The sequence below is a fragment of the Sphaeramia orbicularis genome, chromosome 14, assembly GCF_902148855.1.
Source record: "Sphaeramia orbicularis chromosome 14, fSphaOr1.1, whole genome shotgun sequence".
NCBI lineage: Eukaryota > Metazoa > Chordata > Actinopteri > Kurtiformes > Apogonidae > Sphaeramia > Sphaeramia orbicularis.
Genome location: NC_043970.1, coordinates 29024650 through 29052333, shown reverse-complemented (window position 1 = coordinate 29052333; position 27684 = coordinate 29024650). Strand labels below are relative to the sequence as shown.

Below are 27684 nucleotides of genomic sequence, written 5' to 3'. Positions count from 1 at the left end.
AGTGGGAACATGGGGGACAAAGAGGCAGACAACAGGGCAGACAGCAGCATGGCAACAACTGCTTTCAATGGGATACAGAATCCCACCTGCAGGCCTAGTATAACCCTGAAAAACTAACAGTGCATGTACAGTTTCATGTGCATTTTACAACTATATTATCCTCTGAGTGCGTTGTTACTGTTTGGCATTATGTCCTAATAACGCAAATGTAAAGCAAACTCAACACAACAGCGACACCTGTGGTGGAAAGAAGTTACTACAACATAAAATGTTGAATTACCCAACATGTCTCCAGTTTTGTTTTGTTTTTAAGATCTCTGCACACCCACTCAAGTGTTTTTAATTTCTGGTTGATCAGACTCGTTCTGAAGGTTGATGGAACAACACTTTGGATTATGTAATATCATAAAAGTCAATGGACCAATGGACTCACTAAACAGTGAGATGTCTAGCCCTAAAAACATAGAATGGAACAACAGCGTAAGCAGGCCAGTTAAACCTCATTTAAATGCACTCATGCAGGGCACGTCTAATCAGACAGCATAAACGCCTGTGTAGGTGGACTATGGGTGTGTACATATTGTTGGGTGTTATACAGTTTTCTTTTTTCAAAGACTTGTTTACAGGGGAGCAGTAACATATTGGTGATGGGTAACATCGCACAGTCAAGCAATAAATACACAAAGGTGTGTAGCCTATTGGTGCTTGAATGGACTTATTGTATAAGTACTAACATGGCTAAAGAAGCTACCTTCCGCAATCTACAACTGCACCAAGTGAACGATAAAGGATTAAGTAATGGTAAGCCTGTCAAAATCAGACCACAGTGTTTCATTCATAACTGTGGCTATTTGTATTGAGCCAATTAGACACAACAAAGCATAAAAAACCCGCCTCCAGGAGTTTTCAGTGAGGACAGTGTGTGACTGTTTTTGTTTTCATGGGAGACGTCACAAGATTGTGTCAAGATGCAATCTGAGGTTGCATTGGCAGACATTAAATGGATCAACGTCAAGACGAAAGTCGGCACTGACACATTCACATGTGAAACAACATGAGCTAACTTGTTACTCTGAACAACAGGAGTGTAACACACGTACACATTTACATTTTGTGATTAAACTGCTGTGAATGCTATGTGTTACTGGTGAAACTGTCATCTGTAAATTGAAAAGGCAACCAGTTGAGAAGAATTTAGGAAAATTAGTATATAATTTTAGGAAGGACAGATGAATACTTTAAATTTTCAGGAAGTAATCAACCTAAAGGGTCAGTCTGTTTGCACTGACCCACAGAATATCCATTCTATTGTTTTAATGTTTGGATCAGTTTCTTCTCTTCTTTTTTCTGTCTATGTAGAAGCATAAGGCATAGATCTCTTGAATGAGCTAACTAATAATCATAACAAATGCTAACTGAGATATTATAGAAATGTACCACTAAAACAATAGTTATACTAATATACGGTAATAATTATATACAATGTACAATTAACACAATGAATTAATAAATGAACTCAAACAAGGCAACTCATATCTGCATTTCCAAAGATGGAGAGAATATATTTTTCCAAGATATTATCATGTCATGGAAGCTGATTTACAGTATAGGTTTTGGAGGTGGGGCTAGAGGATACAGACCATGTAGAGGAAAGAAGGAAGAAGCAGGAGGCGTCACACTGTGACATTTGTTAGCGTTAGCCACTGCTGTTAGCCCAGCAGTCATAACAGCAGGAAGCTCAGGCCACATTACTGTGATTCTGAGCAGCAAAACCTCTGCACATGTACAGGTTTACACACCATGGCTGATTTGTACTTACTGGCTGTTCCTTATTCTGATATTTTTGTTTTTCTTCAGCTCGTTGCCATCTTTGAACCATCTGTAGGTAGGGAGAGGGTTCCCCGTGGCCTCACACTTTACTGTGAGCTTGCTCCCCTCGCCCACTATTAATGGATTCTTCATCCGTTTTAATTTGGGAGCAGCAGCTAAAAGACAGAAGCAGAAACACCTGACGTTATTAACAAGTAGAGACACAAACTTGATTATAGTTTGCTTTGCACAGTTCATGCATAATCACATGTGTTTTGGGAGAAACAGAGACAAAGAAAGAAAGCCAATCATCATCTCTATGGACTGAGCCAACAACTCTCTCATGTGACCACCAGATGTTGTCACCAGAGACATTATCAGCTTTGCATCAGACTAATAAACAGGCTGAATATGACTCTGGCTTCAACGCTACAAAAACACCTGAAGCGGTATTTAGCAAACATCCACCAGCTGATCTGGAAAATCTACTGCAGCACAAATGTGTGTATGCATGTAACACATGAGTTCAGTAGAAGGTGAATAATAAGAAAAGACATAACATAATGACACTATGATAACATATCTGCTGCAATGTGAACAACACAGCTAATATTTCACCACATGTAAAGTCTGGACCATAGAGATAATCGAGTGTTTGCTAAATGTGTCATTATGGCTTATATGTTATAAAAAGAATAGTAGCATGGATTCTACAGACTTTCCTATTCAATAAAAAACCCTATGAGTTTATAGAGAATGATATGTGTATAAACACACACATCCATGCACACGCAACACACACTCACATAAATGCTTGCCAGCTGACAGCTGCACACATGTTTAGGAGAAGACTCATCCAGGGAGGAGCGAGAGAGATGGGGTGAACAAGGGTCAAACAGGGGGCTAGCCAAGATGCCCCCTCTCTCGCTCGGTTACACACAAACACACTCTCGCTCTTGTGTAACATTTACGATTTCATGTGTAAGTAGTCCCACAAATTAAAGTTGTTTGCTGTGCGTCAAAGTGATAGCTGCCGAGTGAAGACAAACAAACCATGACAAGCAAAATGAAGTATACATAAGAAATGACTTCAATTAAACAGTGAAATAGAGGTGCACCAGATTTATCCCCCATCGTCCTCTTTTTTGAGAGACTGTCCTACTTCAGTGACCTGGTAAAGACGACATTTCTGCACAGGCAAAAAAAAAAAAAAGAAACCTAAGTGATGCTGCATTTTTCTTATTTCTTCGTGAATTTTGTTGCACAGCCATGACAGATTTGGGCTACTGTCAGGTTTGCATCTAAAATAGTATGACTATTTATAATAAAATCTGTAAATTAAGCAACAAATGCTGTAATAAGAGCTGCGTGGCTTATCAGTTGGATGGATATTACTGATGCTGCCTCACTTCACTGACTCAGCCTCATATACAAGTATTCACAGGTAAACAGCAGCCTTGTGTGAAGCCTTGTGAGCTTTGAAGTTCGGGACACAAAAGAGACGTCTCTGTCGAACAACCCAGTACTGTGTGACAGAGAAGGTTAGTCTGCTCTGTCCTGTGTCTCTGACAGTGTATCCTCTGCACCTTGACACCAAAACTCTGTTCTGCCAACCCTGGACACTTGGCACTAATTCTCCTGAAAGGAGCCAGAGGTCACATCTCTCAGTCCCAGCCATGAATCTGTTTGGTGCCAAGGTTGAAATGGATTTTTCAACCAGTGCTATAGGAAAAATATTATGTGTTTACTTACTTTATGTGCCACTCAAAAGTTTAAATGCGTCATGTTGTAGATAAATTGTCAATTTATATTGGGAGAAAAAAAACTCATACATGTTATTTTAATATATAACTGATTTAATTTGTATTGTGATATTAGTGATTTATATGACTGAATGATATAATTTCAGTATTTCTGACTATTTAAGTAACAAATAACTTTTTTGCATTAAACTGGGTCTCAAATGACAGGATTTTTCCCAATTTAGTTCCACTGAACTTTGGTTTTGGAGAACAAGGACTATTTCCATTATAAACAGACGGGATTTTTCCAAGATACTGCAAACCACATATATTTAAGGAAGCTATCTGAAATACACTTTGTTCTGATTTCCAGTGGAAGCACAGATAGTGAAATGTCAAATTTAAAATAGTTCACAAACAACACAGATCAATGGAAACGCAAGTATTTTTAGTTCAACAGAAGCTATTTGTTACTAAAGTTACTCTGTCGCTGGTTAGACAGAAGACTTTTATCTGTGAACGGCTTCCTGTTGGAAAATGTGAGCGATGACATTTATGGCATTTGGAAAATAAAGACAAAGAATCTGAAGGAACGCAGATGTGCCTTTGTACCTCGGTACTTAGTAACCTTAATGAGCTTATTCTCAAGATGGATCCTCGTGCTGCAACTGCTCGAGCAGTTGGTTCAAGATTTTACTATCCCAAAAGGGTTTTGGACCATATTTATGCAGTAAGGCATAAATGTGGTTTTGCTGAAAGCCATAACATTATACAGGCTGAATATATACTGTATATCTCCATTTTAAATCAAGTCTGTAAGTGGTGCAGGTTTATCGATTGCCTGCAGGTGGAACCTATATCAAGAACACGAGATGTGGTGCTTTTTCTAAAACATTTCCTATAATTTAATAAGGGTATAGCTCTCTAATGTATGGGATGATGGAATGATGTCAAAACTGACTGACAATGCCCTAAGGTTTACTGATCTGCCTGATTTTCACATTATGCTTGCTACTGGAAGTTTACCAGACACGAGGGAAAGTAATGCACATTGAGCTAATTTGCTGCACATGACAAATGTTTTTATAACAAAGTACTTTCACAAACATTAAGAAATATGCAGATGTTTGATAGGAAGCTGACATTTATATGGCAACATCTGAAAAAATGTACTGATCCAAATAATATCGAATTAAAATGTTCTAATTAGAAAATTGGTTCTGTCTCTTGCTGTCTCTAATGAGTTCCAAAACTTACGGGAGAGCGCAGAACTTTTTAAAACTTGCATGAGAACTGAATTAATATCTGGGTGCCACGATTTAATCAGAGTTTAGACAGACAAAGTGAACTTGAGTTCATACACCACTCATATACTCAATGTCCCTGGTCCAAAATCTGTATAATTGAACTACTGCATTTGATTTCCATACACACTCAGCTCTGCCAGACTCACCCCAGCACACTGCCTGAGGAAAACCTTGTCGGTCATACTCGGAGAACAGCAGGAATGAAGTTGCACCATAAAGAAAAATGTTTAGTACTTTGCCTGGACACAGGTCTGTCCTTGCCAAGCAAATTAAATATTCTTTGTCCTTGCCTGGAAAAGTTACAGAAACACAGGACTGCACTTCTCATTAGCCCACTAAGCCAGATGTGTAAGAGGGTCTGCTCTACCTTCAGGATACAGTTATAATGAAGACACAGGAGTGCATCACACGCTTGGAGATCCAGATGTGCAACAATATCATACAGAGATTAAGCTCTACATATTCAGTTATAGACTGTCTATCTTCTTTAACTCTTATCTGTGACACAAAATAAATGGAAGATGTTCAAAAAACGCGTAAATGTAGACGTTGAAAACAAAGCCGAACAGTGTGGTCGGCACATTATCAACATAAGATAAGGACAATTTACAATACTATGCAAACATGTCAAATTTACTAATTATGATGAATATTTTTAGGCAGAAAGTAAAAACTAAAGAGGCTACTATCGCTGGAGATAAAATCATTTCTTGGAGACAAATGGTTGTCTTATTTTCCATTACAGCAGCGGAAAACGTGTCAGACAGCAGTGATAAACCCCTGCCTCAACAACAGCCTGATTCACTCTTTTTGAAGCGAAGGGGCAGCTGCAGATATGGACTATAAAAACCAAATTTGAGAATAGAAGCCTATCTGGCGTGTCAACAGCTCAAGCTTTCGGTAACAGTTGGAAAACTCAACCCAGAAAGGAGTTCAAAAACAAAGCCGTTTGATGAATTAACAATGCATTGCTCATATTATTGAGTTAACCTTTCTGTTTTACTTCCAGCAGCTTAGAAAAGGAATCTGAGGCATGCCTTTGTGTTTCCCTCCTAGACAAAGTATCCCTGATTACTCTGGTGTTATGTCACTTCACTGCACGTTGTCAGAAGACAAATTACATGGTGAGACAGCGAGAGAAATGGGTTTTGCATGTGGGAATGGTCTTCAGACACTGCACACCAGTCACTGTACCACAACATCTGTTCAAAGAGATCATTTCAACAGCCTCCCACAACCAACATACTTTCACTAAATAATTATCATTTGGTACCTTGTTTATATATGACTCAAAACCCCTTATTTCTCTCACGTTAACTATGTCAAACATGCTACTAATATAATATAATAATAATATATAAGCTCTAAATATATTGAAGAATCAGCCTCATTAATTATATCCAAAAGAAGAAAATTACCTATTAGTCACGCTAATGGTTCATTATGGAGTAAATTTAATGTAAAAATTCCTGTTTTTTTTTTTTATTAATGTCCATGCACTTTTGACTCCAGAATTTCCAACTAATACTCAAATGCAGTAGGCATAAAATTAGAATGTCAACATAAAATCACAAGTGTTATCTAACTCTTGGAGGGGTGTGTAAATTTCTTTGCTGAATTATAGGAATACCAGATCTCTGTCATTGTTTCAACAGTTAAAAATGTATGTTTGCCAAAAAAGAACTGTTGAAATTTGTTGTCAAAACTTTAAAGGACACTGAAGTGAAGGTGGAACGTGAAGCATTTCTCTCCATAAAGAACTAACTCGTTGTAGCCCCCCCACTCATGAAGCAGTCATAACAGTAAGAGCCAAAAACAAGAACCGAGAGAGGCCAGCCATTCTATATTTTTTCTCAATGAACAAGCATTCCTATGAAAGATTGTGTTGCCTGCATTAAAATACATATGGAAATTTGGGGGGTTTCAGTCTTTTTACATAAGCCTCTACATTCTCCAGCTGGGCCAGCGTCCCTGGATGCAGGCAGCAGTTTATTGCACAAATCTACAAAATATCCTGCATTAGGAAAAATCAGCTCAAACTAATAGTTGAAAATTGTGTATTAGTGTCAAATTCGAATGTACACTGTGTGTGAAAAGGATACTTGTATAAAATAAGTGATCAATTACACACTTGTGAACATGTTCACTCACATCCTGCTTGTATACTTAGATCGCACAATGTAGGTGGTCCAACAACATGGAAAACTAAACTGAATCGCAGACTGAGAAGTGACTCATTTTCTCACAACTTCTCTAATGAAGTCCGCTTCAGTATGTTCAGAAAAATCAATACTACTTGTCTAAAAGTAAAATACACACAAACAAGACCACCTCACAATCGCGTCTAGCCAAAATGTTATTCCTGCAATAGTTACACATTGTTGTTATATAACCAGAATGTAGTAATTTTTCACTATATTCATTTGGAAAAAAGACAGGTTTGTTACCAATGTCCCTGTGTGTTTTACCGCTTAGTAATGTTCAAGGAAGTTTTTATGAATACTGCTGTTACTGTTGACACTGTGCCATAAAAAGCTGCATGCAAATAAAAGACAAGAATGACAGTTTCCTTGACATTCATCATCTGTATGATCATAAAAATCATCATTACAGGAATTCCAGTTGACAGGTTAGATAAAACAGATAACATTTATGTTCAATCAAGAATAAAGGGACTCCTTTTAATGGGAAAAGGCTGCTGCTACCGCTGATTGTCCTGACAATCAACACCCCGGTGTGTATATACAGCCTCCTCTTTCTTTTGGTTTGCTATTTAGCATGGTTGGCCCCTTTGGCTCTCATCAGCTTTCTTGTTTAAGACTGATAGAGAACACTCACAGTTCTCTAACACACACGTACACACTGCAGGTACACTTGGCCAACATGGTGGCAAGATGATATTTAACAAACCCTAGTGATAAAACTGGAGCACTTATCAAGCCAAAGAGAACCCACATGTTTCCCAAACCAATGTACAGTGAATCCTATCTTGTGTTTGTACAGACTGGTGTGTAATACAGATGGGCACAGTGATGGATCTTGAACCCATGTCTAATGTTTGACTGATACTGTAATACATTTGTAAACTGAAAATACAGTATAAAAAGGAAAACATAAGTGGTTTGCAAAATCAGGCAAATTAGCAACAAAATGAATGTATTTTAAGTTTGTAAATGGGAAAAATGTCCATTTATTTTCTGCTATAAAAGTGAAGTCAAACGAAAAAAGCAAGGTGGGCACTTCCACTGCAAATAGCAAGAATAGTTATATTATAACAGCACAACAAATGGATGTGCATGCCATCCGCTTAACTCCACTCTTAAACACACAGTGGTTCATTATCTGCACATATGTATTCATCTCTTTGTATCTTCAGATGTCTTCTGTTTGGTTTTGATTTGTGCTGTTTTAAAACCATAACTGATGGAGTACGATAGAGGATAAGGAAGATTTGTCTATACATGTACCATCACCTCCTTTGACTGTTGGTCTCTATAAAACATTTTTTTGACGAATAATTTGAGAAAAGATATTTCAATTACAAAGGTGTGGTAGATGTTTGAACACGATGAAGAGCATCTGGCACCAAATGAAGGAGCCAACTATTTACTTCCGTAACTAATTATTACCACCCTCACTATGCACGCACCTCCACTCATACAGAAATGAACTTGTTGTGTTTTGTCTTGACACAAGTAAGCTAGATGGTAAAATTTTATGAATTATAATGTCAACACCACTGAGAGAATGTTTATTTAGGTCAGGCAGGCTGTGCAGGGAAGTCTAACTACTTGTTAAAAGCAAGACATGCATCCATGTTGTGTTGCATTGATGACAGATTTGATAAAGTGCCTCTAGCATTTTGCTTTCCCTCTATTTTCTTTATTATGAACAATGAGCAAAAGTCATACAGTTTTCCGTCCCCTGGGTGCCTTTTCTTTCCAGTAAGGAGCATTTTGGCACAAATGCTTTTATTAGAGTTTGCAAAAGTTCGCTGTCTTTCTAACCCAGGGCCAGTTTCATTAGAAAAGTCATGCAACATTCTTTAAAGAGTGTCAACTTTCAGCCACAATGCACAAAGCTTTCGAAAAAGAAACCTGAAAGGAAATCATCATATAACACTGCAGCAACACTATGCCCTAAATCAACATTTTGAAATCCTTTCTGGTCCATATTCAAAAGACGTCATAGCCAGTGAAAGGGCAATTATCGCTGAGAAATACCTGCTGTGAAGTAATCTCCTTAAATAAATGGGGAAAGCTATGTTCTCAGGGAAGATGAGAGCACAACACAATACTACATACTGTCTAGTTTCTGTGTTGACAGTGATGGTTGACTGATATACTGTCTGTCTTCCCTGGTAAAACGCTCATGGGCTAGATTACATACAATTATATGTTGACACACCTAAGACCACAAATAGGCTCCAAGTACCCATACGCACACAAAGAGTTCATTAAATACTGCGACATCAATACAAATACACAGCTGAACATAAGACAAAATGCATTTTTCCAGAATAAGACTGAATGATTCAAGCCATTAAAAACACTGGCCAATTTACTTTGACAGTCATTCGCATAAAGTGGCCAAAACTCTTTTAAAACAGAGAAGTATGACAAATGAGTCCCTGTACAACTTGACCAGCTGCAATCAAAAATTAGCAGTGAGGGACCGTCTGAGTCATGTCTCTGAAAGCTTCAGCCTCAGACCGCCTGGAATCCTCAGTACATCATAGACTGATGCTGGGACATTTTGGTCACTATGGATAAAGTTTCTTTTCTTTTGCCTTTTCAGTGTTTCCTCTTAAGGAAACTATCTTACAGTGGGTGTGTGGCACCCAATCCAACCCCCCCCCCCCAACCAAATAATTTCTCATTTCATACGTGTGCCCATTGTGGTAAGCCTTGTTCATTTTACTTTGACATTCATGTGTCAAAATTTAACACTCAGGGAAACCTGTTTATCCAAATTTCACCATTACCGACCACAATAGTGAACACAATATCACACACTCTTTTATACAGCTACTGTTTCAGTTGTTACATAGTTCTGTGACCCATGTCTCATATCTAGAAAGATAGTGAACCAGCTAAAAGGTCTAGTGATTATATTACAAAGTAAGCACGCACAACCAAGCCGGAAACAATCATATTCTGACTGTATGTTTTTGAAGTAAACGTGTGTTTAGTTTGCACATAGGCAATCCGTTGTTGCATTTATGACGGTAGAGACTTCTGAATGTGAATTACTGATACATTACAACCTCTACAAATGTGTGTAGTGGATATGTAGCTGTTGGTAGCATTTATGACCAAACCAGACTGACTTAAGCAGTTAGCAGGAGATCCATCACTAAAAGCCTTGATGGTTCCTGTCTTTTATCTTGAATGACCCACTTTGCTCACAGCACACCTGAAGAGGTGTGTGAGGTGCCATTAGTGTAGACACAACAAGCATCACCCATGAACACGTTTTCATTTTGACCTACTTTATGAGTTCCATTTTAGCATGGGCAAGCCAGAGGTTCACACAGGTTACCCATTTCCCCATTTTGTGAAAGATCAATGATGAATTTCATTTTCACAAATAAAACAATCATTCAGAATCAGATTATGATCTATTCTAAGCATTTCAAAGTCACAGGACATGTTGATTGGCACATGTGTCACAGAACTATAATAGCAAACGCACGGTCAGTTACAAAGTCAAACAGATCTTGGTAAGATAATAAAGACATTTATTTCAGTTTATTTTCATTTGTGTCACCTTTTGACAAGTAAAGGAAATAAACCAGAACATGCACATTACACACAGAGTTCCTCTCAGTATGTACGGCAGCTGTGCTCACTGATTTACAGTAATGCCAAAAAATGTTCAGCAAGCACTCTGTGTCCAGTGTCCTTTGGGGAGCTGTTTATATTACATGTTTATAGATTACCATCAAATTGGAATGAGGACTAGTAATTATTTATGTATTAAAGTTTTCATTCCTCATAAAACCAAAAAAAAAAAAAAAAAAGAAATGGTCAAACAACTACAGTAGCAGACTTAATCTGAAAAGAGTTTGGACGCTGACAGGAGTGACAGTAGCAGGTACAAAATGGCTACCAAGATTAAAAGATGCTACGATACTGTATCTGATGAAAGACAACAATGACATACTGTGTACCCACACAGTGATAATCCTGGTATTGTCCTTAAAGTGTCACTGAAGTGGGGGCTGGGCTTCCCCATGACCTGAGGTCAAACTACAGTGACATGCTGCAACTTGTAGGAACCAACACTGAGCAAGCACATTGCTACGTTTGTGACTCCGTAAGACAAGCTGCCATGCTATCCCAAAGTCGAAGTAGCTTCCAGCAAAAACACAGACAGACTTTTCATGTTGGATGACTCACCACAGACTCTGAATTAAGATAAGCAATAAAAGCACTGTAGCAACTATTAAATTATTAACCCTGACAAAAGTGAGTAATAAAATATTGTATCCCTCTGTACAAACATCACACTGTCAACTATTTTTATGGACAAAGTCTTAAGAAAGCAGTTACATTTTAAACTATGATATGTGGCAGAGCATTTATGAAAACACAGTCATGAGAAGCACAAACATAACCTTTAAAACAGCCACTCATTAGTTTTCCTACAGCACCTACTACAACAGAACTGAGGCTCAGTTAGGTCCACAGTCTGAAGTGTTGTACACAAGTCATAATAATTGACTTCCTTACAACTCCGATGTATTGTCAAAACCAGATGTGCCTCTACATGCTGTCCACATCAGGAGACCAATCCATGTGACAACCTGGCAGCAAGCTTTGACAAGCCAAGGGGATACTTAGTCCCACACTTCCGTAACACTCTAATACAAACTTTATCTCACTGTTTCTGTCCAAGTTCATCTTGGTTTGTCTCACACACACACACTTATAAATATATTGACAGTATTTACACAAATGTCTGCACAGAAACCACCTTAATTTACTTTTACCTTTAGTGGGATCACCCTCTTTCTCCTTCTGTCCTTTCTTTCCCCCCTTCTTTCTCCCTTTCCTATCTTTCCTCTTGCTCTCCGTCATGCTGTCAGAACAAAGTAAATCCTCTCAGGAAAAGACGCAATTAAAAAAAAATAGGTAGTCCTATTGGGAACGTGTGGCAAGTGGGCCCAACCAGACTCTGAGCCTGTTAGAGCGTCTCTCCTCCTATATAGACTCACTCACACCAATCAAGTACAGCAAGGAACCACCTACTCACAGCAGGGCAGAGAGAGAGAGAGAGAGAGAGGGAGGGAGGGAGGGAGGGAGAGGGAGCTAGGAGTAAAAATAAGGAGAGAAAGGTAGAGAGGCTCTGTTCAGGAAACTAAAAGGGGAAAAGTGAGAGAATACAGAGACAGAGAAGAGAGAAGGAGGGAGGGAGGCTTTTCCCATTGCTTTAAGGCAATCAACTGTTCCCTTACTGGATCTATCAGATAAGCAGTGGCTCTTCCAGGCCCTGCAGCCACAACTGAGGACTGAGAAAGACCAGCTACAAAAAAATCCACACAAAAATCTGACAATGGCCAATTTAAGCTCCATCGCCACGCATTTGACCAGGTCTGCTTCCACTACCCTGGAGCATCTTCTGCCTTGTAATGACCCATACAAAAGTGGAGTGAGACCAGTTAAGCTGTCCCCTCTGCACTGCTGACCCCACCCAGATAATGCAGGCGGAGACCTGCCCTTTGCCAGGTTGATGTCGGGGTCTCAAAACACTTCACATCTGGTTCCGATTTGCTGAGCACAGATTCTGCAGATATGTGTAAGAAAGCGGTGTGTGAGGCGCTGACTGTCAGATCTGTATCTTTGACAGTTAGCTCCCTAAAAATTACATACAAATCATCTCTGGCTTTTCTCGCTGCTCCCCTTCCTCACCCCTCTTGTCTGTCAGACCCTCCTGCGCATGGTACGCATGTCCCAACATGTTTGTAGTTGCATCTCCTTCTTTCCCTGTCACTGTTAGCCAGGTGTCACTAATGTCAGCGCAGCAATACTGTATGCATTTAGATTTTATCTGTAGGAAACTCTGCATATGCACATGACATTAGATCCGGGCCGTCTGCTATTAAGTCAAATCTGTTTATTTTCTTTTTTTTTTTTTTTTTTTTTCACTCTCAAGAAGAGGGCCAGCTCACTTACTTTTATAATTTTTGGTGCATTTGGAAAGACTGAAAGCAAAGAGGAAACTAGAAGAAAATAAAGTTAGACAGGACAGAGTAGGGTAGGGCAGAATAAATCTGAACCAAGATCAGTTCTAATGACGTCATGACTGAGGCTGGTGGGATTTAGCTTTTGGTTCAGTTCAACAGCAAGAGCAATAGCAGTAGAAACATAGGTGACTATAGTGCTAGAAAATATTATCTTTTGTCTTAATTTATGTGAAAAAATACTTAAAACCTGTGAACAGGTTGAGTGAGTAATATATAGTGGCATCATTTGTGCAGATCACACCTGACTCAAAAACCCTGTCATCACCCCCCTTTATGATATCACAAAAAACACAACAGCTCCTTATCAAATCTGATTTACCCATTCTGGGCTTAATGGTTAGAAGGATATTGACTCTGTTCCACAATGAAACACAATAGGTGACAGTAATGCACCATAATGGTGAATGAAAAAGTGAAAAAAAAAATAAAAAAAATCAGAAGTCTGTTCTGAGCTGCTGTGAAAACATGGCGGCATAAGATGAAGGACTTTATGGAGGTGACCTGCTCCATTTGTAGATATAAACAACCATTTTAAGGTAACAACAAGACAACAATTCTGATTTTCAAGTGACTAAACAATAATTAATACATATCTCTGAAGTTAGCCCCTCCTAGTTTTACACAATGAATCTTTAAAGCTCCTCTAGGAAGAAATCAGTATTTAAAAAAATAGAAAATTTAAATAAAATTGTATTGATGTTTGATAATACACATCTTCCATCTCCCTGTCTTAATGTTAGTCTGAACATAAAGATAAATTTCACAGCAGTGACATGTCTGACAGTGATTGGTCATTACAGCTGTTAAGACTTTTACACACTGAGGCTGTAATGAATAAACAACAAAGAAGTGTAAAATGCTTGCCCATGAATAAGACCTATCAAAACTATTCTCAACCAGCAGCAATGCAGGTTACTGACAGTTGCATGAGTTGATAATTGGAACAGTTAACAGTACAGTGTCCAGATAAAAAGACGCAAACTAAAATGGTAAACTATTTTATTCATATGACATTAATTGAACACAAACTCCTAATTATTCTGATGGTTTAGTTCTGTCTTTCACTTCATTATCTTTATCATTTGTGTGTTTAATTAAAAAAAAAAAAGTGTGGCCTCAAATAAGCAGATTTAGGTCTATCATTACTGTTGCTACCAAATGCCAATGATGATGATAGCTGATGCCAAAATAAATAAATAAAAGGTTTCTTTTTTTGCTGCATAATATTCACATTCTTTTGAAAGTACTCATGACATCACAGACTACATTTTCTAAAGCCTGAAAACTGGGCCGAGAGTACGAGGGCTGTTCAATAAGTTCATGGCCTCACCCAGAAATACTGGTTGTTATAATACAGGATGTTACATTCTTTCGTGATGGGATAGTGATGCTTGAACATCGATGGACCAAGTGCATTGCTGTAAATGGAGATTATGTTGAAAAATAAAATATAAATTATCAGTCTGTGTTGTTCTGTTCTGGGTGAGGCCATGAACTTATTGAATGGCCCTCGTAGGTGCCGTAGCCCCCGTAGGTGCCGTAGCCCCCGTTTTACAAAACGGTCCAGGAATTATGTTTTTTTTTTTGCCCAGGTGCCTGCTGAAGCTTTAACCCTGTAAAACAACAACAAAAATCCTACAAACTTGTTTTTATTCATTTGACATTTGATGAAATGTGAGTACGTTAGGAACGCAGCATTATTTGAAGCCACTTTGGTTTTCTCATTTGATACCCACTGACTCTACACTGTCCTGCTAAGTGGCAAGAAAGAAAAAATATGTTGAAACAACAGCGGGGTGACTCTCAATGAAACTCGTTTGTTGAAAAAAAAAAAAAAAAAAAATTGATGACTCATCTGCCAGGCCCTCCCGGGGTTTGTCTGAATCCAGCCCTCAGAGAATACTTGACGCTGCCTGGGAGGAGGCGGCGGCAGCAGGGATTGGAAGGGGCAGCAGAAGGGTCATGTCTTAACAGGTCAGCATGCTCAATAAAATAAGCCTCCTCTGTAAGCAAGAAAACCAAAGAGGTCAAACAAAGGCCAAGGTTTGAAACGCCAATCAGGTCCAGTGTGTTGCTATCTCTACTTCAAACACTATAATTGCTCTCTCGTCTCCCTCTTCTGCTCTCCTCTCTTCCCAGTGGTTGTTCTCGATGAGCTAATCTGTCAGCAGAGATAACTGAGGACTGGCAGGGGCTACAGTGTGTCAGAGAGCTGCCCCTGCGGCCCTATCTCCCCCCAATCTCAACACTCACTTCCTCCTCCACTATGCAACAAGATGAGACTTGTTCCCCAGCCCGTGTGTGTGTTGGTGGGTGGGCATGTGGTTTATGGATGTGTCAGAAAAGTCACTAGTTGTTACGTCATGACAAAAGAAATGTGAGTTTCAGGATGACTTGATTGTCTTTGTACAACTCACGACTTTTCTCAGCCTCTTTTTTTGTGATCCTAGTATCATCTTTAAATAGATGCAAGGTGCAAGTTAACAAAAACTATCATTAGCTCACATGAGTTATGAGGGTGTACTTGACATAGGTGTACAGTCGGACTCAGAGCAGTGGGAGAACATTAACCTTGAAGATGATGTGGACTGCAAGATGTGGCCCTATGTTTCAAAGTTTTTGTGAACTTGCTGAACGGTAGCTGAACTATGAAATATTTCGAAAGTTTAATAGAATGTGTGAAAATGGGAATTTCACTTTACTTTGGTGTGAATGAAATTATGAATTTTAAACCACATTGAGTCTGTGAATAGATGTTTTAAAACTAAAACAGGACTTTGAAATGAGCTCCATTTTTCACACCAAGATACAAATATGGTCACGGATATGTGCATCTAAACCTCTTTCTGTTTTTTTCCAGTCTACTCGAAAGCATCTGCTGTTTTTCAACAGCCGTGGGCTGTCCTTGGATCATAGTATGGAGGTGGAGGGGCACGGTGGGCCAGTGTAGGAGGAGCATGACTTGAACAGCAACTACAAAAAAAAGGAGCCAAACCCTAAAAGTTCTGACATGGATCCTTTGTATACCCTCCTCATAAATGCTACACAGGCCCCATCTCCGCCAGCCTCCTAATCCCTCCTTGCTGCCCCCAGAATAGGGAAGACAGCTTCCCTGTATGATGGAGCTGAGCAGCTCCCTCCTCACAACAGCATACCTGCACATCATCACATTGATACTGCTCAACAGCACTCCTGCCCTTTTACAGGCATGAGAGTTTATCTTTTTAGACATAATGGCTTTAAACAGCCATTAGGTTATGTTGTTTAGATCTATCTGCCTTTTTGCCAGAAAAGTGCATGGGGGGGGGGGGTCTCAAAGTCTAGTGCCTGCTTTTAACGTATGTCTGTTGTTTTTACACTGGGAGGTGAGGCAAGGGCAGGGGGAAAGAGACGGGGGACAAAACTCTAAGAGAAACAGGAATGAAAGAGGATAAGTGGAAAGAATAGGAGAGAGGAGAAGAAAGGAGGCAGAAGAGGCGAGGACAAAAGGTGAAAAGTGCAAAAAAAGAGAGAGATTTAGGAGAGAAAATAATGTCCTCCTCATGAGATGACAGAAAACAGCCCCACCTGCTGATATTCACCTTATTCACCAACAATGCATCTGCTTCCTCAGCTGACCATGTACTGAGGTGTGTTATAGAAACACCATAGAGGCTGTCTGACTTCAAAAATAACAACCTGTTCATCCTTCTGTAGGGTATGCTGCAAGTCCAGGAAAGCAAAATTGCATAAAACACAGGTTTGAGCAAAAACAAAATGTGGCTGCCAATCTGCCATTAAATGTATGCAGTAGCAGAAGGCGATTACAGTGTGTGCATGTATTGTCTGTATGAAAGACAAAAGGAAATGTTAGTATGTCTCATGTCACTGGGCAGGCTGGTGAAGCCCCCTTAAGCAGAGACACGACACAAATCAATGCCAGTGACATCTGGAGGCCTGAGGAAGGGGCTATTTTCTCAAGGTCAGCTGTGCCAAGGTCAACTGAGACTCCAAATCAGAGTGTTACTAATAACTCTGCTCAGCAACAGCTGGGCTCAGGATCACTGAAAGAGACCAGAAATTACATTCACTGGCTCATTTACTACACAGCAAATACAGGGGTGACTGGAAATCACACATGGCTACTTGGTATTTATACACAGCTCCTAAAAGTCAAAGACAAGACAGGCAAGGAAGGATTTAAGTGTTAAACAAGGAAGTGATCCTGGGTGGATTCAGCTCTTTGACGTTTCCGCAGCACATAGCTGTCACTATGGCAACCACAGTCTTAAGGGTAGCAACTAGAGTATGTGAGAGAGAGATGTGGAAGGGCGGAGTGAGGATGAGAGACAAGGAGAGAGAGACAAGAAAGGCATCAAGTAGGAAAGCGGGAGATAATGTGTATGAAATACAATGGGAGAAGGAAGGAGAGAGGCGGTAAAAAAAAAACGATAGGTAGGAGAGGAGAGGAATGAAGAGTAAAACTGAGAAACAGACAGCGAAACAAAGACACACACAGAGAGAGAGGTATCCACGCAGCAGCTGCAGCCTGGCTACTGTATCGCTCCATAAGAGAGATGTCCATGAGTAAGCCTGTGCCAAGCCTGCTGGGAAGCACTGCAGTAGCATCTCAGAGAGGGAAGATGACAAACATCAGCACTGAGCATGCTCCACTCTCAAGGCCACTGAGAAAATGAGATTTCAGCTCTTTAGCCTCTCAGTTTGTTCAGTTCTCGAGCTCTATTCCAGCCTCCATCTGTCACTATGCGGCTTTCATGCGCACATCACACCAGCAGTGCCTCTCGCTGCCTCAGACGTAGCTCTACACTGGATACAATCTGACTGATGTGTCTCATAACTGATTGATCTAATGGTAAGAGGCATGTTCCCCACTTATGGCCGTGCTGACTCACATTGTGACAGGTTTGATTGGGGCTGAGAGGAACAAGAGATGAGCATAGCAACTCATCAGCCAATGGGGCATGATACTGCAATAACAGGCCAGCGCTACAGCAGTCTCACTCACAGACAGCAATGTAATGATCTCTGTGTCTTCCTTATCTGGACGTCTGCCAGAACAACACTATAAAGGACAGCTATACATTTGTGTCAGACCTACAATTAAAGTGAAGTTGATTTATCTTTTTTACTCTTTATACTTGTTCCTCAGGCAGACAGGCACACCCGCTCAATGATACAATTGTGCACTATTTCCTGTTTCATGACTGAACACTGATACCTCGCCTTGGCATCAGTCAAACATTTGGTTACGTGTGTGAGAAAGACAAGTTTATGTGTGTGCACAAGTGTAGAGGATGTCAACTGGCACTCAATTTCAACTGTGGCTGAAGACTGTAAAACAAATTTGTGCTTGCAGTGATAAAAACTTGTGTCAAAGTTGACATAATACATACTTTGTTATATCTCTCTTCACTTTCAACAAAGAGCCTCTCAAATGGACAATAATAGCTTATTGCTGTGATACTGAAATAGCACAAATATTTTTAATGACAGATGCTGTCTGAGCATGACTTTGATGATCCTCTTAAACACAAAAATCCGCTCTATCTTCTTAAGGCTGCCTGATTGAATCTCTCTCTGTATTCCTTCCTCTTTTTAAACGTATTTATTTTTCCATGGGTCTCTGGCTCTCTGTCTGTCTGTCTCTCTGCCTGTCTCCCTCTGTTCTGTCTAAGGGAGAGATAAAGAGGTTTGTGTGACTGTGAGCAGATTGACTTGAAGATAGAGGATGGAAGCAGATCTCTTCCACCTCCTCATTCTGCTCTTTCTCTCCTGCTCTCACCCAGATGAATAGACAAACAGTCTCCCACATGCTCTCACAGTTTATCAAACACACACCCACATAGAACCAGGTCTTCACGCAAACACATATGTGTGCTCTCACCAGAGAGAACAACACACACTCAATCTAAGTGTCCTCAGGCCGACAAAGTATACACTGTCACACTCAAATACAAACATAACCCCTCAAACACGCACATACGCATACGCATACAAACACACAGGTGCATCCACATGTAAATAGATGAAGCACATGGGTCATTGATGTGCTCAAAATGGACCTGTTTTCCACACTTAATACAAACCAACCCCCCCATATAAAGGCACACGTCATTTACAAAACAGACTTTTAAGACATCACATCTGAATCATAGCATAACATTAGTGTTGTCTGTTTTTCCCATTACGCACATTTATTAATCTGAAAACAACTGACTAAACCTTAATATGACTTAAATGGATGACAAATAGGAAAAAAATTCCCTTTTCACCCTCACAAAGAAGCATTATCACAAATAGCTAAAACCGTTGGCATTTTTGTTGTCTGTACTTGCACACTTGGACACGATGACGCCATATTTTAACACTATCTCACCAGAGATACAAGATTATTCCTCTACCCAGGTAAGCCCTGTGAATACAGATATAAAGAAACCTTTCGATGTTGGATTGAAATAAAACAACAGTAACCACCGTACAGTGTGAATCTAACTCTTTGTTTTCACAGATCTTAAGTTATAAAACTGGATAAAAATAAGTTTACATGCGGGAAAAAACGGGAAGACTGTGGTCTTATCAGCAACCACCCCCCTTCAAAAACATACATGCATCCGCTCTCTGCTTTGCATTCTTCACATCAAATCAAATTCCTTCTGTGCTCTGCACTTGTCCTTTATCTCCAGAATGTGCTTTTAGAGCAGCACAAACATGTCACAATGAGGACAGTGTGGAGGAGTTTCACACAGGTGAAACCAGCTTCTTGGTCAATCATTTGCATTTCTTGCTTTGGCCGTCTCAGGGCTGAGCTCAGGCTTATCAAAAGTCTGTCTTATCTCTTTGTTTGTTTTCACAAATGTAGGCTTTTCCTGGAAAACACGCCACTACGCATGTGTAAGCTTAGATCATGCCTTGGTGGGTGTAAGCCAAGATCAAGGCGGCCTCAAATTGAGTGAGCTTGATAAGTGGGCAAGAGTGTGGCCCCTTTTGACGGTGCCAGGATGGACTCACACTGTGCTTTGGCACACTAGACGTGGGTGACAGGAAGCCAGGACTGTGGTGGGGTCATCTCTGACTGACAAGATGACTGCACAGGCCCACAAAACCCTCTCCACCACTACCAGCCTTTAAATCCTCGGAAAATGCACCAGTGACTGACTAAGAAAGGGGTCAAAGCTAGCTAAACCTGTAATGGGTCTAATAGGCAACCCACCGCCAGTAATGAGCAGCTTAGCCATGGAGGAGCAGTACCAAAGCTTTAGCCTAAAATCTAATAGTTGAGTTGTAGCCACAGAGTATTATTGTTGCCCAAATACCATGTAGTAATAGTACGACACTAAATCATATTTGTGTGGATGGACGGGGGAGCAATCCCAGGTCAATCCCGGTCACTGACCACAGAACAAAACCAGTAGTAAGTGGTTTTTTACCAAAGTCTTAACTGAAAGACATGGTGGTAGTTACGGGTTTTGACAGAATAGAAAGAGAAGCAATCCCCGAATTAGTTTCATGGTTCGTTTTGTGTTGTTTTGTAATGCTGGCTTGCCTACAGTGGTTTCCTGGCTTGTGGCCATTTGCAGTATATAACTGCCTGCTACAAGCCTAATGTCATGGAGACAACAGGGAATGAAAAGAAACATGCCTAGACAATGCATTGCAAAAGTACACATCCCAACAGATGTGATGGAGAAAAAGCGGAAACTGGGCTACAGGGCTCACACTACAGGGACTTTCTGTAACACTGATCTTACTGGCTTTTACAAGTACAACAGACCTCTGTGAGGAATGTTGGTTTCTCATTTAGGGTAAAACACCCCCGGAGTTAAGGGGTATCAATATCACAAGGGAGATATATTCCTCTTTTGTCTGCATTTGCTGCAGTGAGGTGATGGTTAGTGTGCTGGTCTGTGGGCCAGCTGGGACACATCTCAGTTCACCCGTGCACGCACACACACGCACACACTGAAGCTTGCTCTATGCTGCTCACTATCTTTCAACAACAAGCTGAGCAGGGACCAGACGGAAAGAGGTCCTATTTGTGCAGGAAGATAAATACACTTCTGCACCCAGTCCTGTCCCCTCCAGATTAGAGCAACACAATAATGAGCAGGAGCACTGGTGGAAAGACAGAAGAAAGCAAGGGTAAAGGATAGAGTAACAGGCCACTTCCAAAACACACACCCCCACTCACATACACACCAGAGCAATCGCAGACAGACACACTTCCTTTTATCTTTAATTATCAGGACTTATTACTCAGTGATTGTCTAAGTGAGTTAGTATGTTGAGCCTAATATTTTCATTTGGAGAAATACCAGTCAGTATAAGTATTGAGGCATGTTAGCGGGGAGGTTTACGTGGACGCTGAGAATATGAATGAACTCCTCGAAGGTATTTAGCGCCTTTTCCTGTCTTTCAAACATCATTCACAATGGATTTAGGAATTGACGTCACAGTTTTGTAAACTACAGACAGCACGAACAGGTCACTGGTGGGTATAGTATCCAAGTACCAAGCATCCAGTAATCTTATAGGAGGGTGATTAATCTACTGTACATACTGCAAATATTCAGGAATGTGTTCTTCAAGTTGTTTACTCTTCTGTGAGTCAGCAGTGTCATAATCTTTTATCAGCTCCTCCTGTGTTACATTCAGGCCGGTAATACTCAATCATGGACCACAGAATTGGGCAATTCATCTCTTCTCAGCTATGAATGCGTGTTTTTTCTAACTCAAAGTAGGAGACCCCTTTACTCTTAAGGGAAACATGATTTTCTCTTGGTCCACTTCCAAACACTACCAACAAGCCATTCCATTCTGTTTAAAGTCTTTTCATGTTAAGACACACATCAATCCACACCTACAACATACCTGAGGAAACAAACCTTCTCTCAGGATATGTACTGTGTGTGTGGGGTGAACATGGCCGGACACGTCCCGTAAAACACACCGGGAGGCGCCCAGCAGGAGTGCCGGCAGCCCCTCTTTTCAACACTTCTGCTGCACACAAACACAGTTGCCCTTCCCATGGTCCTTTTGTTCCCTATCATTTCGTTGAAGTTCCTGTCATGGACACTGCCAGCTTTCTATGGACATTTCGAACTTACAGTTTTATTACACTTCTACGTATGCATTTTTTAAAGCTAGGATGGCACTAATCATGTTCAAATCATTGCACAAATGTAGACAAGCATCTAAAAGTTGCAAACTGACGCAGCTAACATGCATATGCTTGCCAACACAGAATTATAGTAAAAGCACACAAAAATTCAGACAATTACCCAAAGAACAACACACCCATGCACTGAAGCATCCACCCAGCCCTGGGAAGAAATTTAGAGAAAATACATTAAAAAAAACCAAAAACATAGACAACCAGATGCAAGCAAACAAAACAGATGAGAATGGAGCTGAATAGTATGTTTAGAAAACTATAAAGGTATTGCTTTAAGAACATACGAAATAAAGTGGTTTTGTGCCCAAATATAAGCAGCGCACTACTCTGTTAATGTTCAGCTCCGGTATTTAAAGAAAACCTGGGGCATCAGTCATCTCGGCAAATTCACAGCAACATATATTTACATTTAAATAACAAAGACCTCTGACAGCACTAAGAGTTATGGCTCGTGTCTGTCGATACCAAAGTTGGAAACAATAGAATGTTGTTATAGTGCCAAAAGGTTCATGCATATTGTGGTAGATGGTCATGTCATATTTATTGTTACACTTTCAAAAAAAAAAAAGTTATTGCAATATATCAGTTATGCTAACAGTCATCAGTATCATTGCATTTTTACCCCCTTACTCCAAAAATTAAACATTAATTAAATCAAACCAAATATCATTTAAATCATCATGTTTTGGGAAAGGTACAATATCAAATCTCCATACTGACTAATGCAAGAACACAACTAAAAACTGGAGCATAATGAGAGCGAAGCAGTAGCCTGGAGCCTAAAGTAAATGAATGCCAGCAAGTGAGTCTGCAGTGAAAGGTTATCTCCTGCACTGTCCTTCAGTGTCATGCTGTTTCCCGTGAATGTACCTGACACCTTAGTGAGGAGACGCTGCAATGAGAAAGCATCCAGAGCTTTAAGTAAATGGCTAATGAGCAGGTTTCACACAGAACCTGCGCTGATAAATTGATTCTTCACCTGCGTATTCTATGCATCTCCGACTGCATTAAAAAAATATACACATACCATTTCACTTGTAGACTATTTTACAAAAGTATCAACTGAGCATTGTACAATGCTTCTCAGCACAACCTTTCTTATGGCTAACAATAGTATCAGGAACAAGCCGCACTAATTCTGCATTTTGGCTCCATTTGTTGTCATTTAATATTTACAGGAATCCACACAAGTACATTCCAGTAAAATTTTTGTGTGCTTTCTGACAGCATAGTGAAGTTTCCAAGAAAGGTGATTTAGTGAATCGGACTATCATTTTTGTTGTTTTGACAGATGCTGTCATCCATATCGCTGTACAAACTTAATGCACACATATGATACCTTTACATTTTTTTCTAGGAAAAATGGTGAACCTTTTGCTCATGTTACCATAAGGGCATACTGATACCAATAATAATGTGATTCACAATGTTCATATATTTTTTTTATTCTATGGGTGAGGTTGCACTATAAATAACCTAAAGCTGGAGTTGACATTGAAGGCCTTAAGCTGTTTATACAAACCTTTGGTACCCTGCAATTGAAAATCCTCGTTGTCATCTATAAACCAGTTTGTGGAATATTATGGAATGTGTCTTCTGTGGCATTATGCCCAAAGCTAGACAGATCTACAAGCAAAACAACGTCAAAATTTGTGCCCGCCAGCTTCACCCTCCCTCCTTGGACTGAGCAATCATAGGATGCTTCTACAACATGACAAGACAATGTTGATCCCAACAGTAATTTGTGTGATCTTGACACTCACTGACAACAAGCCTGTGTTACAGGCAATTATACTGTTCATAAAAAGTATCCATCAAATATGATGCTAACCCTGTGTCGGTAGAGTATCTTGAGATAACAAGCTCTAGAAATTGATGAAATAAGGTTTTTACATGCCACGGTACTAAGTTAAATACTTCAGAAAGCCAAGCAGCTTAATTAGGTTTCAGATCTCTGAAGAATGAGCTTACCTGGGTTGTTAATAGTTATGCCATTTACTTGCAGTGATCCCAATCTGGATTAGTGGACTAAACAGGGTTAATAGTGGAGTTGTCAATACATCTAAAAAAAGTCAATTACATATGAAATGGAGCTAATAGCCTTGAAACTAATTATTGACCTTTTTTTCCACCCATTAATTACTAATTTGGTTAGCCCCATACTGTAAATACACTATATCTAGACCACATTAATGACAAATATCTTAGAGCTATACACTTTTGTAGGTTGTTGTGTAAATTAATAAAAAATCAGAGTGGGTGAATTTTCTAGAATCTACTATTTTTCTATTACTATTACTACTAATCTACAATTTTACTACTATTTTCCAGTGAGGTGACATGTTTTTCCTGCAGATCTTCATTCACACACAGATGGCCTGTGTCTTACTTTAAGAGAGCTGGTATTATTTGTGGGTTACTTGTAATTTTGTTGACAACCATTCATGCTTTGCACAGAAAAAAAAAAAAAAAGATCCTTTAAATATTTAATTACATGCACTGGCTACAGCCTGTGAAGGACCAGTATTGCAGCCCAAGATAGCTGCAAATTACTGAATGATTCAAAAGGCAGGGTAAACTTAAACTGCCCTCACGAAGCAGGAGGAAAACAGCCGCACAATATGAACATGTAAAAATTTAGTACGTGTTTTATGTCTCAAGTTGAAGTAATCTAGGATATAGTTACGTTCTCTTTAATAGTCTAAGTTGATTTTATTATTAGCTTTTGCTTTACTTGGCTCAAAGCTCCAGTGCATGCAGTACATCATATGTGTGAGATCTATGTTGCTATCTACAGCTATTATATTTAATGTGGCTTGTCCATTGTATTTAGGAGAAAATCCCCTCATTGTGGCTGCATTGAATGTTTTCCTCCACACAGCTGTCTGCTGAAAATCACTAGTGGGCATCTTTTTGACCCTGGTCCAATAGTGTACATGAATGCTTCTCCCCAAGGCAATCATTAAGGTTGGTTCGGTCAAACATAACACATCCGCTTAAAGCTGACTGCATAAGGTTACCACCAGAAAGACTGTCTCCCTTTGTAAACAAAGGTAAAATCCATACGGCAGTGACTTTCACAAGTTGTTATCCTGTACATAACCTCCAGGACTGTGCAGGGACTGTGGGCTTTTGAGTGTTTTTGACACAGCTCCAGCCTCAGGGGCAGGGAGTCCAACAACTGCTGTGACATTCCCAACGGACTCATCCCTTTCAACTTTTCGGTCCTGATCCTGATCATATACTGCCTCATTGTGGTGAAGGCAACATTCTTCAGTGGGCTGAAAAAAAATCAGAGACTTGACTCTTAGAAAAGCACAGACAGGCAGGCAGGGACAGAATGTGAGTACAGATAAAACGCCCTAACACTAATGTTTATGTGACACTGCGGTCATGTTCAGCTGGACTTCATTATAAGTCTGCTATGGTTGTAACTGTGTAAACAAATGGTGTGATGATAGGAAACAGACTATGGACATGATAAGAAGTCTTCCAGTAAATATGACAAAAGTTATTTCATCTCTTCTGTTTGAAATGTGAAGTTGTGATTGTTTTTCTTATAAAAATGCTTGAGAGACTCAAGTTTATTAAACTATAAATCCAGTTTACACCTCAAATTATCTATCTCTTTTTATTAATTTCTTTAGGAAATTGTGAAAATTGTGACATCTGTGAGGGTAAGGGTTGTGTTCATAGGCCTCAAATAATAAACAGCTCAGCCAAACACATTAATAGTAAGAAGGCAGCATAAAAAGTTTATGTCCTTATCGGGGCTTTTTTAAACACATCAAGGTCACCAGTTTATGTCACTGACTATGCCATATTCCTCATATTATCCTGTTTTCTGCTTTAACATCAGATGTAAGATCGCACACATCATTAAACTCAGAATCTGCTAAATTCTAATCACACCTGACTTGTACATTTCATATCTAAAATTATATTACCATGTCACACTGGAAATGGTAATATTCTAAATAAGTTTTCTGATGGAAAAGCAGCTGTCATCTTAGTTTAGGAATTCTGAGCATAGATTAATGGAGATTACTGCTTGTGACATTTAGTAGAAAGTGAAAAACTAATCTGCATTCTCACAAGCAGCAGCCAACCTAAGTACCGCTCCTCTGAAAGCTGATTTCAGCCAGCTGTTTGCAGCTGCAATGTTGTACTGGTTCTACACAGAAAAAAGTCCTATTGTGGAAATAAGGCACTACTGACAAATGAAGTATGAGTTATTGGAAGTAAATATATATTAAATGCATGTTATAGTCATTTTAAAAGGCTTCACTACTGTTATTAGTAAAATACTCCTGCTGTGAGGAGGTACAGTGCTTTCAGTATAACATAGATATTTTGCCACTGATGTGATGGTGGTGTGGTGGTGAAGTGGTAGTGCTGTCACCAAACAGGAAGATGGTTCTGGGTTCGATCCAACCGGCTGAGGCCTTTCGTGTGGATTTTGTGGGTTCTCTCCAGGTACTCTGACTTCCTCCCACAATCCAAAGAAATGATGGGTGTAATTAGCCTAAATAAGGAGTGTCCAATCCTGGTCCTCGAGGGCTTGTATCCTGGTTGTTTTAGATGTTTCCCTCTTCCAGTGCATCTGACTGTCATTATCAGGCTTCTGCAGAGCTTGATGATAAGCCTATCATTTGAATCAGGTGTGCTGGAAGAGGGATACATCTAAAACATGCAGGATACCGGCCCTCGGGACCAGTATTGGACACCCCTTGTCTAAATCATCTGTGAGTGTGAATCTGAGAGTGAATGGTTGTTGGTCTGTATATGTCAGCCCCGTGTACCCACTGGTACCTGGGATAGGTGACAACACCCCCACCACTCTCTCAAGCACTAAGCAGTCAGGACCATCTTGCCACCAATGTGCAGATTTCCTCTTAAGAATTTTAACTGTAATCTAAAAAACAGACACAAAAAAAAAAACTTCTCTTTTACCCCCTGTGCTCTCAAGATGCAGTTTATCTGGATTGGATGTCATTTCCCTGACCACACCCCTTTAACCACCAAATAAATCCCATCCTGATCTTTGAAAGGTGACTCACTGGCAGGTTTGCAGTTATATGGAGCATTTGATTAATTTGAGATAAAATTCAAACCTTAACTGTACAGCAAGGCAGACTTGTTCTCGTGGTTCTTATCCAGCTGAACCCAGAGTAAGCCTATTATTCTCCATGAGCCCAGACATAATTCTGTATATAGCATGGAAAATTTATAATCATCCAAAGCATTGCTTTGGTGCGTTGTGAAATCCAAAGGGGCATGTTAAACAGGCACTGAAAACTGTGGAAATATCAAACACAGTTGAGTGGTTAAACAACTCGTGTAGAACTAAACTGGTGGTACTTAAGTTCTATGGTAGGAAACATTATGCAGAATTAAGGAGCGCTA

The 27684-nt window shown here is 39.8% G+C and overlaps 1 protein-coding gene across 5 annotated transcripts in view; it reads right to left on the bottom strand.

Annotated features, from left to right (window-relative positions):
• nrg2a (neuregulin 2a) overlaps positions 1–27684 on the bottom strand; it is a 77240-nt gene that overhangs the window by 40808 nt on the left and 8748 nt on the right. For 4 of the 5 annotated variants that reach the window (XM_030155128.1, XM_030155126.1, XM_030155125.1 and 1 more), the window contains exon 2: positions 1820–1985. In XM_030155128.1, the coding sequence (XP_030010988.1) occupies positions 1820–1962 (143 nt within the window). In that variant the 5' untranslated portion in view covers positions 1963–1985. Of the gene's footprint in view, positions 1–1819; positions 1986–11852; positions 12066–27684 lie in introns of those variants that run through there. The other variant, XM_030155127.1, reaches the window with a different exon arrangement.